Source organism: Gracilinanus agilis, chromosome 3 (assembly GCF_016433145.1).
Source record: "Gracilinanus agilis isolate LMUSP501 chromosome 3, AgileGrace, whole genome shotgun sequence".
Classification (NCBI taxonomy): Eukaryota; Metazoa; Chordata; class Mammalia; order Didelphimorphia; family Didelphidae; genus Gracilinanus; species Gracilinanus agilis.
The window spans coordinates 17,308,396-17,323,134 of NC_058132.1; the positions used below are offsets into that span (position 1 = coordinate 17,308,396).

Below are 14,739 nucleotides of genomic sequence, written 5' to 3' on the forward strand. Positions count from 1 at the left end.
CCATTCCTTGGAACCATTTTATTTATTTTATTTAATTAATTAATTTAGAACATTTTTCCTTGGTTACAGAATTCATGTTCTGTCCCTCCCCTCCCCACTTCCCATAGCCAACAAGCAATTCCACTGGGTTTTACATCTGTCATTGATCAAGACCTATTTCCATATTATTGATATTTGCATTAGGGTGATCGTTTAGAGCCAATATCCCCAATCGTATCCTCGTCAACCCATGTGATCAAGCAGTTGTTTTTCTTCTGTGTTTCTACTCCCACAGTTCTTCCTCTGAATGTGAATAGTGTTCTTTCTCATAAGTTCCCCAGAGTTGTTCTGCATTGTTGCTAGTAGAGAAGTCCATTACATTCGATTTTACCACAGTGTATCCATCTCTGTATAAATTGTTCTCCTGGTTCTGCTCCTTTCACTCTGCATCAATTCCTGGAGGTCTTTCCAGTTCACATAGAATTCCTCCAGTTCATTATTCCTTTGAGCACAATAGTATTCCATCACCAGCAGATACCACAATTTGTTCAGCCATTCCCCAATTGACAGGCATACCTTTGTTTTCCAATTTTTTGCCACCACAAAGAGTGCTGCTATAAATATTTTTGTACAAGTCTTTTCCCCTATGATCTGTTTGGGGCATAAACACAGTATGGCTGGATCAGAGGGCAGGCAGTCTTTTAGCGCTCTTTGGACATAGTCTTGGAACCATTTTAGAAGAAATTCTGTCATGGTTAAACAAGATGGCTTCTCAGATTTTTGCCAGTTCTGAGATTCTGTCATTTTGTGATGCCTCTTCCCTATACTTCTCCCTCTACAATCCCTACAATCCCTTTCCATTGTGAATTTTTCTCCAGTAGCAGGTGACTGACTTCCTTCCCTCCTTTGTGATTCTTCTCTCCTCTATTCCACCTTCCCTGCCTTAATGTCTCTTCTTCATTGTCTTTTCCCCCTTCTCCTCATTGATTCCTCTTCACCCTCATTCATTCTTTCTCTTTTTTGGCTGGGAGTGTGTATACTGTGAGGCTTAGGGGAATCAGGAATGGGACTGAGCCAAGGGAAGTTGGAGCTTGGGGGCTGGGTTTCACTGGAATCATACTCCCTGGGGTAGGGATCTAGGAGAGGTGGCGGAGAGTGAATATAAAGAGAAACCAAGGAGGGAGGGATGAGCTGCAAGTCAAACTGGTGAGGGCTTGCAAAGAACACTTAGTAGGTCTATGTGTGAGGTGGGTCAGACCAGGACAGGGAATCTAAATTAGAGGATGAATAAGAGAAACAGGCCAAGTGGGCCTTGGGAGGTAATGAACTGAATAGAAGATGCTTAAAGAAAGAGAAAAACACTAGTCAACAGGCAGTATTAAGCATCTACTGTGGATCAGGCACTGTGCTATGGACTTGGCATACAAAGAAAGGCAAACACCTGCAGAGATGGGGCTTGGGAAGTATATTGGAAAGGGAGCAGGTGAGGCATGGATGGAGAAGGGACACACACAATCCTAGAATCCCTGGGATTGTGTGTGACCCTAGCAAAGGGCATTACCTCGCTGAACTTCCACTTCTCCTAAAAACCAAAGCTAAGATTATTTGCACTACTTCTCTCATGGGGTTATAAGAAATTGCTTTGTAAGTTTCTACACACTAGAAAAATAGAAATTAAAATAAAAATTCACATTTCCCTCTGTTACATTATGAGATTATCTATATCACATTTCTCTAACACCTTAAGGTTTCCCAAGCACTTTAATTCACAAAACTCCTTAAAGAAAGGTAGGGCAACTATCATTATTCTGTTATTTTTATTTTTTATATTATTATTATTATATTCTTACATCAATATTTTAGTGGATCACACAGATGGGAATATTCTCTCTATGATGCAGATCAAAATCCATCAATTTTAGGGGCATTTAGATGGGTCAGTGGACAGAGAGCCAGGCCTAAAGATGGGAGGTCCTGGGTTCAAATTTAGCCCTAGACACATCCCAACTGGATGACCCTGGGCAAGTCACTTAACCCTCATTGCATAGCCCTAACTGCTCTTCTGTCTTGCAACAAATACACAATATTGATTCTAAGACAGAAGGTAAAGGTTATTTTTTTTTAATCCATTGCTATTTCTCAGCCCCTAGGATTTTTGCCCCTGTAAAATGAGCTCATATTTATAAATTATTTTGCAAACCTTACAGACCTATATATGTGCTAGCGCTTGTTTTCAGTGTGTTCCCACATATCAAGGATATCCTGAGGCCTTGGAGGCCTTGCTCTGGGTCTGCTAACATTCTGTGATTCCCAGGGCAGTATTCAGGGTGTTTATCTGGCATCTTCCTCCTGCCACATGCCCAGCCCAACCTTTCTCCTTCCACACATCTCCCCACTGGTTAGGCCCTCCACAATTCTTATTCTTTGAGGGTTGTGGCCTGTCACAAAACACAGCCAAATAGCGCTGTTGAGAAAATGCTGGTGTCAAAAAGGGTAACTTTTGGGTCAGGGATCATGGCACACTGGCCAGTTTCTTAAATGCAGTCTTGCCCCACTCTTCCAGCTTGTCCTTCTTTGGTGCCTGGCCAAGATAACTACACTAATAAACTAACCCAGGAGCCTGCCTGTACAATTGCATTTGTTGCTTTGGTTTTTTCCTTTGCAGATTGGGAGGACAGTCTCTTTGGAGTATGCCTGGACTTGATTAATGCAGTTGGGGGTGGGGGGGGCCCTAATGTAATCAGCACAAGGTCATTGCCAAGTGACAGGAGCAGCTGCAGGAGCTCCTCCTCTCCAGGAGATTCCTCTTCTATTTCAACGCGGAGCTGGGCTTTCTCCATGGGAGTGGCAAATGCCCCTAGAGAGCAGAGGTCATACGGATTTTTGGATTAGTTGCTATTGATCACTAATGATTTGTTGAACAAAGTTATTCCTATGGCTGTCTATTAAAGGGCTGTATATGGCTTGTACGGATGCACAGGAGTGCATCTACTTGTGAGAAGAGAGCCTTTGAGGCAGTTTTGTGCCACCAAGTCAAATGCCTTTTCATAATCAACAAACAGTAAACACAGTGAGACCTTGTATTATCTGTCTTTCAGTCAATTGTGGAGCTGTAAAGATGTGGTCTGCTATAGAAAATTGGCTGTGAAAGCCTGCCTTTTTCCTTGTCAGATTTTCATCAAGAATGCCCTCAATACATATAGTTCATTCTCATAAAGATTTTATAGAGATGAGAAAGTAGGCATATGGGTCAGTAGTTGCTGATGCCTTCTTGTTCGACTTTTTTGGTAATAATACCATTTGAGATTTTTTTTTCCCAATTGTTTGGTGTCTTCCCTTCTTTAAGATTTCAAAAATCAATCCTCTCAGTGCTTAGAAAATTGTGTTACCTTCAGCACAGATTCCTTCTCTGTGTGTTTAGTCCTGTCCAGCCACTTTTTCTGACTTCTTCTGCCGAGGTACCATTTCTGCTTCCTCATAGAGCTCATTTGGTAACAAAGCCAAATGTGGCAGGGCCATTGTTATCAGAGATGGGAATAGACTCCTAAAGGAATGCTGACATTTTTTCCATTTTGCTTCCATTTCTTATCCTCCCATTTTGATCTATAAATGCTCTTGGGACAATCTGGCTTGGCTTTCTGAAGATTCATTTTCCCCTTCACTGCCTCTCACTGGTTTGTGGAGGTGATACTGTGCATAATTTTTCTTTACCCACCTCCATGATGGTTTTCCCCCCATTCTTCTCCTTGTTTTGCACAAAGTTTGTGGCAGAGAGAACAAATGTTTAATTTAATTGCTGGGTTATTTTCCTGGCTCTTTTAGCCTCCATGTTTTGGTCACTGCTTTACTTCATTAACCTTTTGTAAGAAATGCTGGTACACACAGGCACTAACTTTACCTTTATCTATTTCCTACTTTTCAGTAAAAATAGCTCATTCAAATAAGTTAGGTTGAAGCCATTGTAATTGCAAACTGTGTCTTCTCCTCTTTAGTCTTTCTTTTAATTTGGGGTTGATTTTGACCTTTGCTCTAGCTGATTGATGGTCTGACAGCACCAAGACAGCTGATTCTCAATGACTCCATGTGAATAAGCTCATTTCCTCACAAGATGTAATCAGTTTATTTTTTTTTTATGCTATTATGTGGTATCTGACCTGTCCAGTGCCTTCCAGCTGTCTTCCAATAGAAAATACATGTGATATGCAGGCCTGAACCTTCCGACTAGTCTGCATGCCTGGGTGCTTTTGTATCTTAATGTATTTCAATGTGGGTTTTTGTCATTCTTCCTTATTCCTACTTTCATGTCAGTCTCCAGGATATACTGGATTTGGAGGACTTGGTGGGAGAATTTCTCTCTTTTCCCCTTCTTTTTTAATATATGTTAACGTGTGGGATAGTTATATTAGCAATAGTCTTTTGGTCTGGGCTTGACTTGACCTGCGTTAGGTGACACATGTTTCTTGTTGCCTCTTGGTGCGTGATAAAATTAGTTCCTTCATCAGACTCTACAAGGAGAGCCTGTAAGCTGGCCTTCTGATTGGCTACATCTTCTTCATGTCTTCTACTTTTGTCTGCTGTGTGGTTGTTACTATTTACACGGCTCAGTTTCTCCAATAGTATCTCAGATCACTAGACATTAATTAATGTTTCAAGCCAGTCCGAAAATTGTGTGATTTGGGCCCTCCTAGTCCCTTAACCACCATTCTGTTGCTGTCTTTGAAGCCCAGAAGGGAGGGGGCCCCAGAGGCCTGAGGACCATTTTATTCTTTTCTTTTGTTCCTGGACTTCCTATCTGGACTAAGTGATTCCTCCTCTCCAGAGAGGAGCATCTTTGCCCTTAGCCAGGCTGGTCCACAGGCTGGCATTAAGGTTGAAGTCAGAGAATTGAGGAATCTTTGCCCCAGGCTAATCCGGCCTCCTTGTTTTCAGATGAAGGAACTTGAGGCCCAGAGATGGTAAATGGTAAATTGAGGTCATCAAATCTCATGAATATACATTCAGTACTTTTTCTGTCATGGAATATAAAACCTCTGCAGCTCAGTGAAACGTCCCTTACCAATTATGGCCTTGTGGCATCATAGAGTACATTTAGCCCCAGCTCTGTGCTACATCTGGGTCTTAACAAGGAACCCAGTTCAGGCTTCTGTTATAGAGGATTGTAATAATCAGAGAATTAAATCACATCCTGGGTAACACCAAGCAAGAGGCAATATGACATAGTGGGTAGAGAAGTCAGCCCTGGAGCCAGGAAGATGTGGTCCAAGGGTCCCACCCCAGCCCTTATTGGCTCTGTGAAGGGGCAGGTCTCTTCTGGGCTGCAGGTAACTCCCTAAGGAGAAGAAGAATAGCAATCACAAGATTATTTCTAGAGTTCCTTACAAATAACCCCAGGAGGTAGATGCTGTTATCATCCCCATTTTACAGATGAGAAAACTAAGGCATCTAGTGGTTAAGTGACTTTCTCAGAGTCATAGCGCTAACAAGTATTTGAAATGAGTTGTTGAGCAGGGGTGAAGGTTTGCTCCTTCAAGGGTTCTCTGTACTTGGGAAATGAGGGCCCGATCCAAAGCAACAACAACAAAAACCCACCCATCATTATACTAACATGTTTGTAAAATGGTGTCATGGACGGAAGGCCAGATTGGAAGTCAGGAACCCAAGGTCTACCTCTGACAATTACAATAGACAAGTCATTTGCTGTTCAGTTGGTTTTCAGTTATGTCCGACTCTTCTGACCCCATTTAGGGTTTTCTTGGCAAAGACACTGGGATGGTTTGCCATTTCCTTCTCCAGTTCATTTAACAGATGAGGAGACTGAGGCAACCAGGGTGAGGTGTCCAAGGTCACACAGCTAGTATGTGTCTGAGGCCAGCTTCACATTCAGAAAGATGGTCCTGACTCCAGGCCCAGCACTAAAATGATTTTCTTCCCCTCCTGCCCCCCCTCCATCATTGCCCCAGGTAACTCTCTAAGATCAAGCTAAGATGAGTTGCCATCTGTATCAGTGAAGGGAGTTTACATATTGGGAATCTCCCGATCAATGAAATTATATCTCTAAACCCAGAAAGGTATATGAAATTGTGTTATTTGATTATAATGACTTATAATGAATTAATACCATATTTGTTATATTCTTTCTGTGTGGTTGTTATGATTATTTCATCTTGGTGTAGTTTTATTCTGTCTGGTTATTCTAAATACTGTGGAGGCGGTACATGAGGAGGAGTGATTGAAGAAAGGGGATAGATGGGAAAGGAGGTATATGCAGGGCCCAGGGAATGGTCAGGCAGGGCCTCCTCCGGTTTGGCTGCGGCCCTTACTCCCCGCTCTTTCCCCAGCTCCATGGAGGCCAGTGGGGCAGCGAGTGTCCAGAATTGCCCTTCAGACTCCATGAGGGGAGACGAGGCCACACCCCCAGCTGGCCAGCCCGCCAGCCGCGCCCCGACCTGCGCCCGCTGCCGCAACCATGGCATCACCGCCCCTCTCAAAGGCCACAAGCACCTGTGCCTCTTCCAGGCCTGCGAATGTCGTAAATGCGTCCTCATCCTGTGAGTATCCCGGCTCCAGGCCTGTTGGCCGCTGCACGTGGGTCCCTTCACTCAAGACCTCAGACTTCCTCATTCATCCGGGCCTTACAGTCACCAGATCGCGGCCCTCAGAGCTGGAGGAGAAGCCCAGAGTAGCCTTTCCTTTCCTTTAACTGAGGCCCAAAGAAGCCGACTGTGACCCGGCCAGTGGGGAGCACAAGAGGAATTTGAACCCAGCTCCTCTGAGTCCACATGCAGGGATCTCACCCCAGGGGCCCAGGCTGAAGAAAGGCACGCCTTCAGGCCTAGACCCAGGGTAGTCTTTGACCCCTTCTCTTTCAGGGAACGAAGGCGTGTCATGGCTGCCCAAGTGGCTCTTCGGAGACAGCAGGAGGCTCAGCTGAAAAGACAGCTGAGCCAGGGCGCGCTGAGAGATGACGTGGCCCCCCTCAAGATCTCCAACCACGGCAAGTGGCGGTCTGCCCACCCTTGGGCCCCAGGTAAATGGTCTCCCTCTGGCTGAAGGAAGAAGAGAGGAGGATGCTGGGGGGAGCAGGACAAAGCCTGGGGCTGGGCAGAGTGACCTGGGCCTTTCTGTGTGGTTTCAGAGAGCCTCTGCCCTCTCGTATTCCACACTTGCCCTGTCCAGATGGGGCCAAGAAACTTTGTCCCTTGACCTCCCAGAAGGACCTAGTATGGAGGAGGAATGCTATGGCTGGGTACAAGAAATTACTGTAAGGGTATGGGGAGAACCAGCCCGGAGGGGAGGGGATCCTACCAACTCGTCCTGTCGTTCCCAGCCGGGAAGGAGAATGTGGGCCCCCAGCCTGAGGGGGCCCTTCAAGGAGTCCCCCTGACCGTGCTGACCCCTTTTGAAAAGGTAAGACTTGCCCCGGCCCTGATGCTTCTCATCTCCCTGTCTGGCCTCTCCTCCCAGCCACTATCGGTCCTACCCTCTATACATCAGCCTGGTCCCTCTCTTCCTCCCTCAGTATTCCCAGCCTAGGTACTATCCACCCTTCCTCCTGCGATTCCTGGCTGGCCCCTACTCACTCCTAGCCACCTGCGCACCCTGCTTTTAACCATTGCCTTTCCAGGAGAGCACCCCCCGGACCTTACTGCTGAGTAGGCCACTGGACATCTTGCCACTGACCTGGCACTCCGGGCCCTGGTACCCTGGGCCCTGGCTTTCCCCCACCCTGTCAGTGTCCCCCCCACTTCGGTGTCATCTGCTGTACCAGGAGCTTGGCATCCCCTTGCGCCCATTCCCTGGTAAGATGGTGGGAACTGGGGTGGGGTGAGGATTGAGGCCTATGTCCTGCTGTACCCATTCCCCAGGAGGTAGGTAAGAATTCGTGGGAGGGAGGTCCAGAGCCCAAGTCCTTCTGCACCTGTTTTCTAGAAGAATGGGTGGAAGAGGACTGGCCCAGCTCTGACCCCATCGTCCCCATGTCTCCATTCCCTTGTGAGACAGGAGAGGAAGGGAGGGGCTGGAGAGTGCTGGGAGCTCTGAGCAATCCTGGCAGCCCCCTGGAGGAGACCCATGTACTGACCCCATCGCCTTCTCTCCTTTCCCACCTGGGCCAGGCTTTGACCTGACCAACCATGGAGCCCTCCCGATCTACCCAGGACAGTGCCAGCTGCTGATGGCCCCTGTGCCAGGGGAACCTTCCAGGCTTTCCAGCCTGGCCCAGCCGTGAGTTCCTGGGCCTGGAGCTGTGGGGTGGGACAGAAAACAAACTGTATCGGGGGTGTATATGTAGGAGTGTGCAGGGATGTGTGTGTGTACTTACCATAAAGTTTAGAACTGGAAAGGACCAAGTGGGGGCCAAACTTGTAAAGGCTCCAGCCCTGAGGCAGCTGGTGACACAGTGCACAGACTGCTGGGCCTACTGTCAGGAAGACCTGAGCTCAAATCTGGAAAATGAGGTGTAACTATTAAAAATTCCCAGAGACTGAGTTCCGGATAAGAGTATCAATTTATTGATCAGGCTGGCAATAATCAGTAAATTAATTGGTCAGGGACCTCTTTCAGTGATAATAGCATTCAGCATCTTGAGACATTAAATACAATTTTGGAAGTTCATTATTCAGCCCTTGCCTAGACATCTCTAATTAGCGAATACCCAATGAAGAAGTGGGCTTAATAATGTGTGGTCCCACCCTAATTCCTTAACGATGATGGAAAATCATGTGCTGAACCTAAGATTCCAGCGTCAAGATGAAGAAATCAGGTTATGCCCAGTTAAGAGCAACCTTCTGCAGTTCATTTCAGTGGGAGACCCAAGGACGCTGCCCCTCTGTACCCCAGACTTGGCTTAAGGACAAGATGGCGCTCAAAACCTCTGGCCCAATTTTAGAAGCTGCTCTCAGGCAGGAGATATAAGGGAATGTCAAGACAAGGGAATGAGGGAAGAAGTTCAAAAAACAAGAGCAAGCCCCAATTAGAAACCCCTGCAGAGCATTACTCAGAAATAAAAAATGTGACAGCATTAGAAACTCAGCTTCTGGGGATGATGATGGAGTCAGTGAGCATTTATGAAGCACCCTGTGTGTTCCAGGCACTGGGAATAGAAAGGGGAGATAGGCCTTGCTCTGGAGTCTAAGGGGGAGACACCATGGAGGACCTCAGCTGTTAAGCTTAGGAGCCCGTAGATCCTCAGGAGGGTTGTGGGCCAGGGGCTGCTCCATGAGAGGATTTCAGCAGTTCTGTGAGGTATGAACTGGAGAGAAGAGAGAGCAGTGATAATAGTGCAGAGCAGAGGTGACCAGAGGCTAAACCGGAGTGGGGAGGGTCTGACAGGTCTCAGCAGTGGGTTCAAGGTGGGAGGGAGGGAAGGTGAGGAGTCGGCCATGACTGACGTCCCCATTTGTCTGCTCCTTCCTTGCTCCAGATGCTCAGCACTGATTCTCCAGCCCTGCGGCCTCCCAGACCCACTGCTCCTGCAGCCCCAGGTCCTGGGTCTTGTGGGGAGACTGGAGGTTGGGGGAACACAGATGCCCAGGTCTTGGGGGAAGAGGGAGGTTGGAATTCTGGAAACCCAGGGTCTCTCAAGGGTTCAGGGCAGGGGGATCCAAATATCTGAGGGTCTAGGTCCTAGCTAGAAAGCCTTGTTGTCTGCCTCTAAACAGAATCTTGCATTAAAATGGGACCAGGGAGGTGAGAGCTGGGTCTGGGGGAAAAAAAGAACCAAGAAAGAAACCTGCAGTCCAGGAAGGGCCAGCTGGGCCTGGGAGGGCAAAATGCAGGAGTTTCAGGTCATCCCTCCTTTTCTCCCTTAGGCTGCAGAGGCCTCCAATCTGGCCTGGGCATTGGCCCCCACGGAGCACCAGTTGCAGCAGGAAGCAGCAGAGGCTTTGATGGGGCTGAGGGATTCCCCCCAAGCCCCTCGGAACCTGCTGCCTATTGGCCCCCCCAATCCTGCCTGGGTGTCCCTGCTCCACCCTGGCAGCCCCTCGGGTAAGGTTTGGGATAGCCCAGGAGGGCTTCTGGGAGGAGGGGTAACCCGAGTTGGGCCAGGAGGGGAGGCCCAGAGGAGCCATGGAGAACTAGGAAAGTCTTGGGAAGGGATAGGGGAGCCTGGGATACCTACGAGGTGGTCCAGGTTGAAGAATAGAAGGCGTATTGGAGGAATCAAGGGGAGATCCCAGAGGCCTTGTGAGGCCCAAGTGGAGGGAGAACAGCAGAGGGGGAAGAAGCCCAGAGGCCTTCAGGGTAGGTGATGGCCAGAGGTCATGGGGAAGAACTATGACTTGGAGCCTAGGAGAGGGGCCTCAGGCTCCCTGTCTCTACTTACACTGCCAGCCTCTGAGAACAGACACAGTGACCCTCTCCCCTTCTTCCCCACCAGGCCCAGAAACCAAAAAGGAAGGCAAGGAAGCTGGCGGGGCAGGGCCCTTGCTGCTCCCCAGCCCAGCCCCGTCGGTGGCCCTGCACATCAGCCACATGGGGTCCATCTCCCTGCTGGGCTAAGGTCCCATCAAAGCCTTCCTCACCAGGAGGACACAGCATATTGAAAGGCCGGGGTGTCGGTGGGCTTGTCCCCCCAGGCCTGTACCCTGTTAGACTAATTTTCAATAAAGTGTTATGAGACCTAGCTAGAAGCCCCTGGTGTGTGTGTGTGTGTAGATCCAGGTGGTGCCACAGAGCACCAGGCCTGGAGTCAGGAGGACCCAAGTTCAAATGAGAAAGGACTTTGGTACAGAAGAACTTCTAAGACTAAAAGGGTATTTAACGTCTGGTTGAGTCTGCTAGCTCCACCTAAAGTACTTTAAGGTTCATTGTTAGTCTGAAACTCTGAGTCTGGGGTCAATTCTCATGTGACAAGGTCAAACTCGAGATCTTCAGACCTCACGCTGCTACAAACTTGGGGTTCTCGATCTCACAATTGGGGTTTCTAGATTCCAAATTGGCAGGGTCCTTATTTGTAAAAGGGGATGAGAGCAGCCTCTCCCTCCCAAGTTGTTGCTGTGAGGATCAAATGGGATGATGATGGTAAAGTGCTTAGCTCCACACCCTTTTTAAAAAGAAGTTCTGGGGCCCACCTTAAGAACCTCTACTCTAGCAAACAAGCTCTGCCCACAGCACCTCCTTTCCAATCAGCTCCAATGATTCCACCTCAAGGACTATCTAAAATCCTGTTTGGTTCTTTAAGTCCTTTGTAACTCTTCTGGCATCTCCCAAGCTCCCTCCTTGGTGTCCTCTATCCTGAAATCAGCTCCCTCCTCATTCCTGCCTCCTAGATTCCAGTCTCAGCCAAAGACCTGACCACAGGCAGGCACCGGACTAGCTATGTGACCCTGGGCAAGACACTTAATGCTGCTGGCTTTGGTTTTCTCATCTGTCAAATGAGCTGGAGAGGAAAACAGCAAAGCTCTCCAGTATCTCTCTCTGTTGAGAGAACCCCAAATGGGATCACAGAGAGTCGGACTGATGACAAAGGCAGGAAGCCTGACTGCTGGTGCCAGCCAGCCCTCTCTGGTTATCTCCAGTCTGTCCCCCCTAACTGGAGTCTCACCTTCTAGGATAAAGCTCTTTGAGAGCAGGGCTGGCCTTTCCCCTTCTCTGCATGCCCAGGGCTTAGCCGGGTGCCTGGCATGTAGGAAGTGCTTCTTAAGGACAAAACAACGTCAAGCTGTGAAATGGCAGGGTCAGGATCCAAACCCAGATTTCCTGCCTCCACTGAGATCCCACTGTTGTGAGGCAGCTCCATTTGTAACAGAACAACTACCCTGGGGAAGGGATAGAGAGGGAGTCCGGGAGCTGAGCTGCCTGTTCCTCACCCTGAAGGGTGGCAGGCCCTGGGTAGCCAGATTCCTGAGTCTCTGTGCTTCCAGTGCCCCCATCTGCTATGGGCAGGATGGTCCCAGTGGCTGGGTGGGCCTCGCAAAAGCTGGCATCTGGCAGGTCACTTGTCTTTCGCTTCATTGTGTCTGAGGCCTGCGAGTGAGCCCAGCAGAGGCAAAGCAGTCAGTCGGCCTCCATCAGCCTCAGTTTCCCCATGGGAGGAATGGAGAATAAACACAGGGTTGGTGTGAGGCTACAGGGCAACCTCACCAAGAAGTGAGGGCAGAGCCAGGGCTGGGCATGAGAGAACGGGGAAGGCCCCTGCCAGAAGGGAACACAGGCTGGAGTGGGTCCGGGGTAGGATCGGTGCACAAACAGGAAGACTGTGCCGGCATAGCTGACGCCTATATAGCCACCCAGGGAAGGTAGCCTACTTAACGTGTGCTGGGCTACACCTTCACAAATCTCATTTAATCCTGGGGGTCGGGTCATTTGAGATGGGCCTGGGGAGGTTGGGCCACCTGAGCCCAGCAGAGGGAGAAAGTAAAGGACCGACCTTGGGGCCGGGAGGGGGGGGGGTCAAAAGGGGGTTGGCATGGGCAAAGGGATAGAGGGAGGCCATACAGAGCCACGTGCTGAGTCCTAGTCATGGGAGAGTCACGTGACGCACAGGGGCGCAAGCACTAGGGCAGGACGGGGAGACGAGAGCCGAGGCACTTCCGCCCTCACTGGCGCTCCCGGGGGAAGGGGCGGGGCCTAGAGAAGCTCTTTCCGCCCGGTTCCAGGGAGAGAGCGAACGGCTCTCGCGAGATATGAGGCAGGGGCGGGGCGAGAGGTTCTCGCGAGATTTCCTTCCCCTCTTGTGAGGCCGGGAAGCCCCGTTTCTCCCTTTCCTCTGGCTGGCCTCGCGGAACCCGCACGGTAAGTGGCGCCTGAGGCCGAGACTGGGGCAGGGTCTCTGAGGGGGCGCTGGGAACCCGGGGTGGGGTTGCACGCAGGTGATGGCCCTCCACGTGGGTACCGGCGGTCGGGGTTGCCGGTCCAGAGTGAAGGACCTCGGCTGAGCCCCGCCGCCCACTACTTTCCGCAGATGCCGGGAGTCACGGTGAAGGACGTGAACCAGCAAGAGTTCGTTCGGGCCTTGGCTGCCTTCCTCAAGAAGTAAGTGCGCCCTTGCCTGCGGCAGAGGTCCGACGGGGCCCGCCGTGCAGCCCCAGCCTGGGAGAGGAAGGGAGGTGGCCACCCTGGCTAGGCCCCTACTGGGGAGCGTGGGGCGGGACGTTTTACTGCACCCAGGCCCGCCTGGGGCGGGCGAGAGTCACGGCGTGTGGCCTCTACCGGAGGAGGAAGAGCGGTGGCGTCGCTGACTAGGCTACTTGCTGGGTCCCCCAAGCGGCGGGGACTGGGGGTGGTGGAGGGCCAAGTGGAGCCTAGCGGGTGGGGGTCCTTATTCCCTCCCTTGGGTCATTCCTACCTCCCTCCACCCCAGGTCGGGGAAGCTGAAAGTACCCGAGTGGGTGGACACGGTCAAGCTGGCCAAACACAAGGAATTGGCGCCCTACGATGAGAATTGGTTCTACACGCGGGCTGGTGAGTGGCAGCCTCTTCGGCTGGGGGGGGAGGGGGGTGGGGCAGCCTAGGCTGCGGATTGAGCGGGGAGGGTGGAAGCTGCCCCTCCCCCGCCGGCCCCTGAAGAAGCCAGCCATCCCCATTGGGCCCTAGCACTTCTCTCCTGTATGGAGGCTTCATGGGTAAACTACAGCCTGTGGAGTTGGGACTGGACATTAGAAATAAAGCGGGGCAGGGCCCTAGAACCCAAGACCAACCCCAGCCACCTCTCCCCAGCCTCTACAGCCCGACACTTGTACCTTCGGGGTGGTGCTGGTGTGGGATCCATGACCAAGATCTACGGGGGGCGCCAGCGCAATGGAGTCATGCCCAGTCACTTCAGCAGAGGCTCCAAGAGTGTGGCCCGGAGGGTTCTGCAAGCCCTGGAGGGCCTCAAGATGGTGGAGAAGGACCAGGATGGGTAAGAGGAGAGATTGGGAGGGGGTACCCTTCTGCCTCCCCCCCCCAAGAAAAATTAACTCCAGGAAGGGGTACCCTGCGTTAACAGTCTTATGGGGGCTGAGTGGACCTTTAAGGTATCTCCAGCACCGAGTTAAGACACAGCTGGATGTCCTTGATCTCCTCAGGTTGTAGTTAGTGTGTGATCTTGGTGACATTTTCCTCCTTGGTGTTTTAGCTGCTCCCCCCCCCTTTATGACAAAGGGGGTGCCATTCTTTACCCTGAGCCAGCTTATCCTCAGTTTATAGCTCCTGGAGGGAGCCCTGCCTCCTCCATTGAAACAGCAGGGTTGAGTGACTTGCCTACTTTTATAGCTGGAGTTTGCGATGGGGTTCAAACCCCAACTCCTACTAGGCTGTCCCTGAGCCTGAAGCCGGTGCTGTTGGTAGTTACCTTGGAAACAAGGCTTGATTTCCTTCCATCCCAAAGTTGGGCTCAAAAGCTGGGCCTGGGAAAGGAGCCTGTTTATTCCGGACCTTGGCCCCCATCCCCCCGGGGCTGAGGCTCTTAGGAAAGCAAACAGCACTGGCTCACCCCGACCTCTCTTGGCTGGCTGCTTCGGGGCTCTGGGAAGGTAATTTAGTGACTGTCGGCTTTCATTAGGCCACTCGTTAACTTTTCCCAATTGATTTTTCTCCTCTCCCCACAGCTCTGCGGATGGAGGCTTTGCAAGCCCCGTCAGCAGGTGCTGGCCCTAAATAGCCTGAGCAGGACTTGGGGCTTCTGGGTTCTCACTGGGGGGTGGGGGTGCTGTAGCGAAGCTTCCTGTGCCCTCACCTGCTCTCTTGTCTGCTTCCAGGGGCCGGAAGCTGACACCTCAGGGACAGAGAGACCTGGACAGAATCGCAGGACAGGTGGCAGCTGCCAACAAGAAACAT

General features: G+C 50.7%; 2 protein-coding genes across 2 annotated transcripts in view; both read left to right on the forward strand.

The window, feature by feature from the left end:
• Positions 1 to 5,901: 5,901 nt before the first annotated feature.
• DMRTC2 (DMRT like family C2) lies at positions 5,902 to 10,479 on the forward strand (the record flags this gene model as incomplete). Its single annotated transcript, XM_044671050.1, has 9 exons — positions 5,902 to 5,939; positions 6,318 to 6,527; positions 6,849 to 7,006; positions 7,307 to 7,386; positions 7,604 to 7,778; positions 8,094 to 8,202; positions 9,401 to 9,461; positions 9,789 to 9,966; positions 10,358 to 10,479. Coding segments are annotated over 9 exons (1,131 nt in total), but the record flags the coding sequence as incomplete, so codon positions are not given.
• A 2,175-nt stretch (positions 10,480 to 12,654) lies between these two features.
• GSK3A (glycogen synthase kinase 3 alpha) overlaps positions 12,655 to 14,739 on the forward strand; it is an 8,466-nt gene continuing 6,381 nt past the window's right edge. The window contains exons 1-5 of the mRNA XM_044668520.1: positions 12,655 to 12,714; positions 12,884 to 12,954; positions 13,283 to 13,383; positions 13,639 to 13,822; positions 14,661 to 14,737. Of these exons, the coding sequence (XP_044524455.1) occupies positions 12,884 to 12,954; positions 13,283 to 13,383; positions 13,639 to 13,822; positions 14,661 to 14,737 (433 nt within the window). The 5' untranslated portion in view covers positions 12,655 to 12,714. The remainder of the gene's footprint in view (positions 12,715 to 12,883; positions 12,955 to 13,282; positions 13,384 to 13,638; positions 13,823 to 14,660; positions 14,738 to 14,739) is intronic.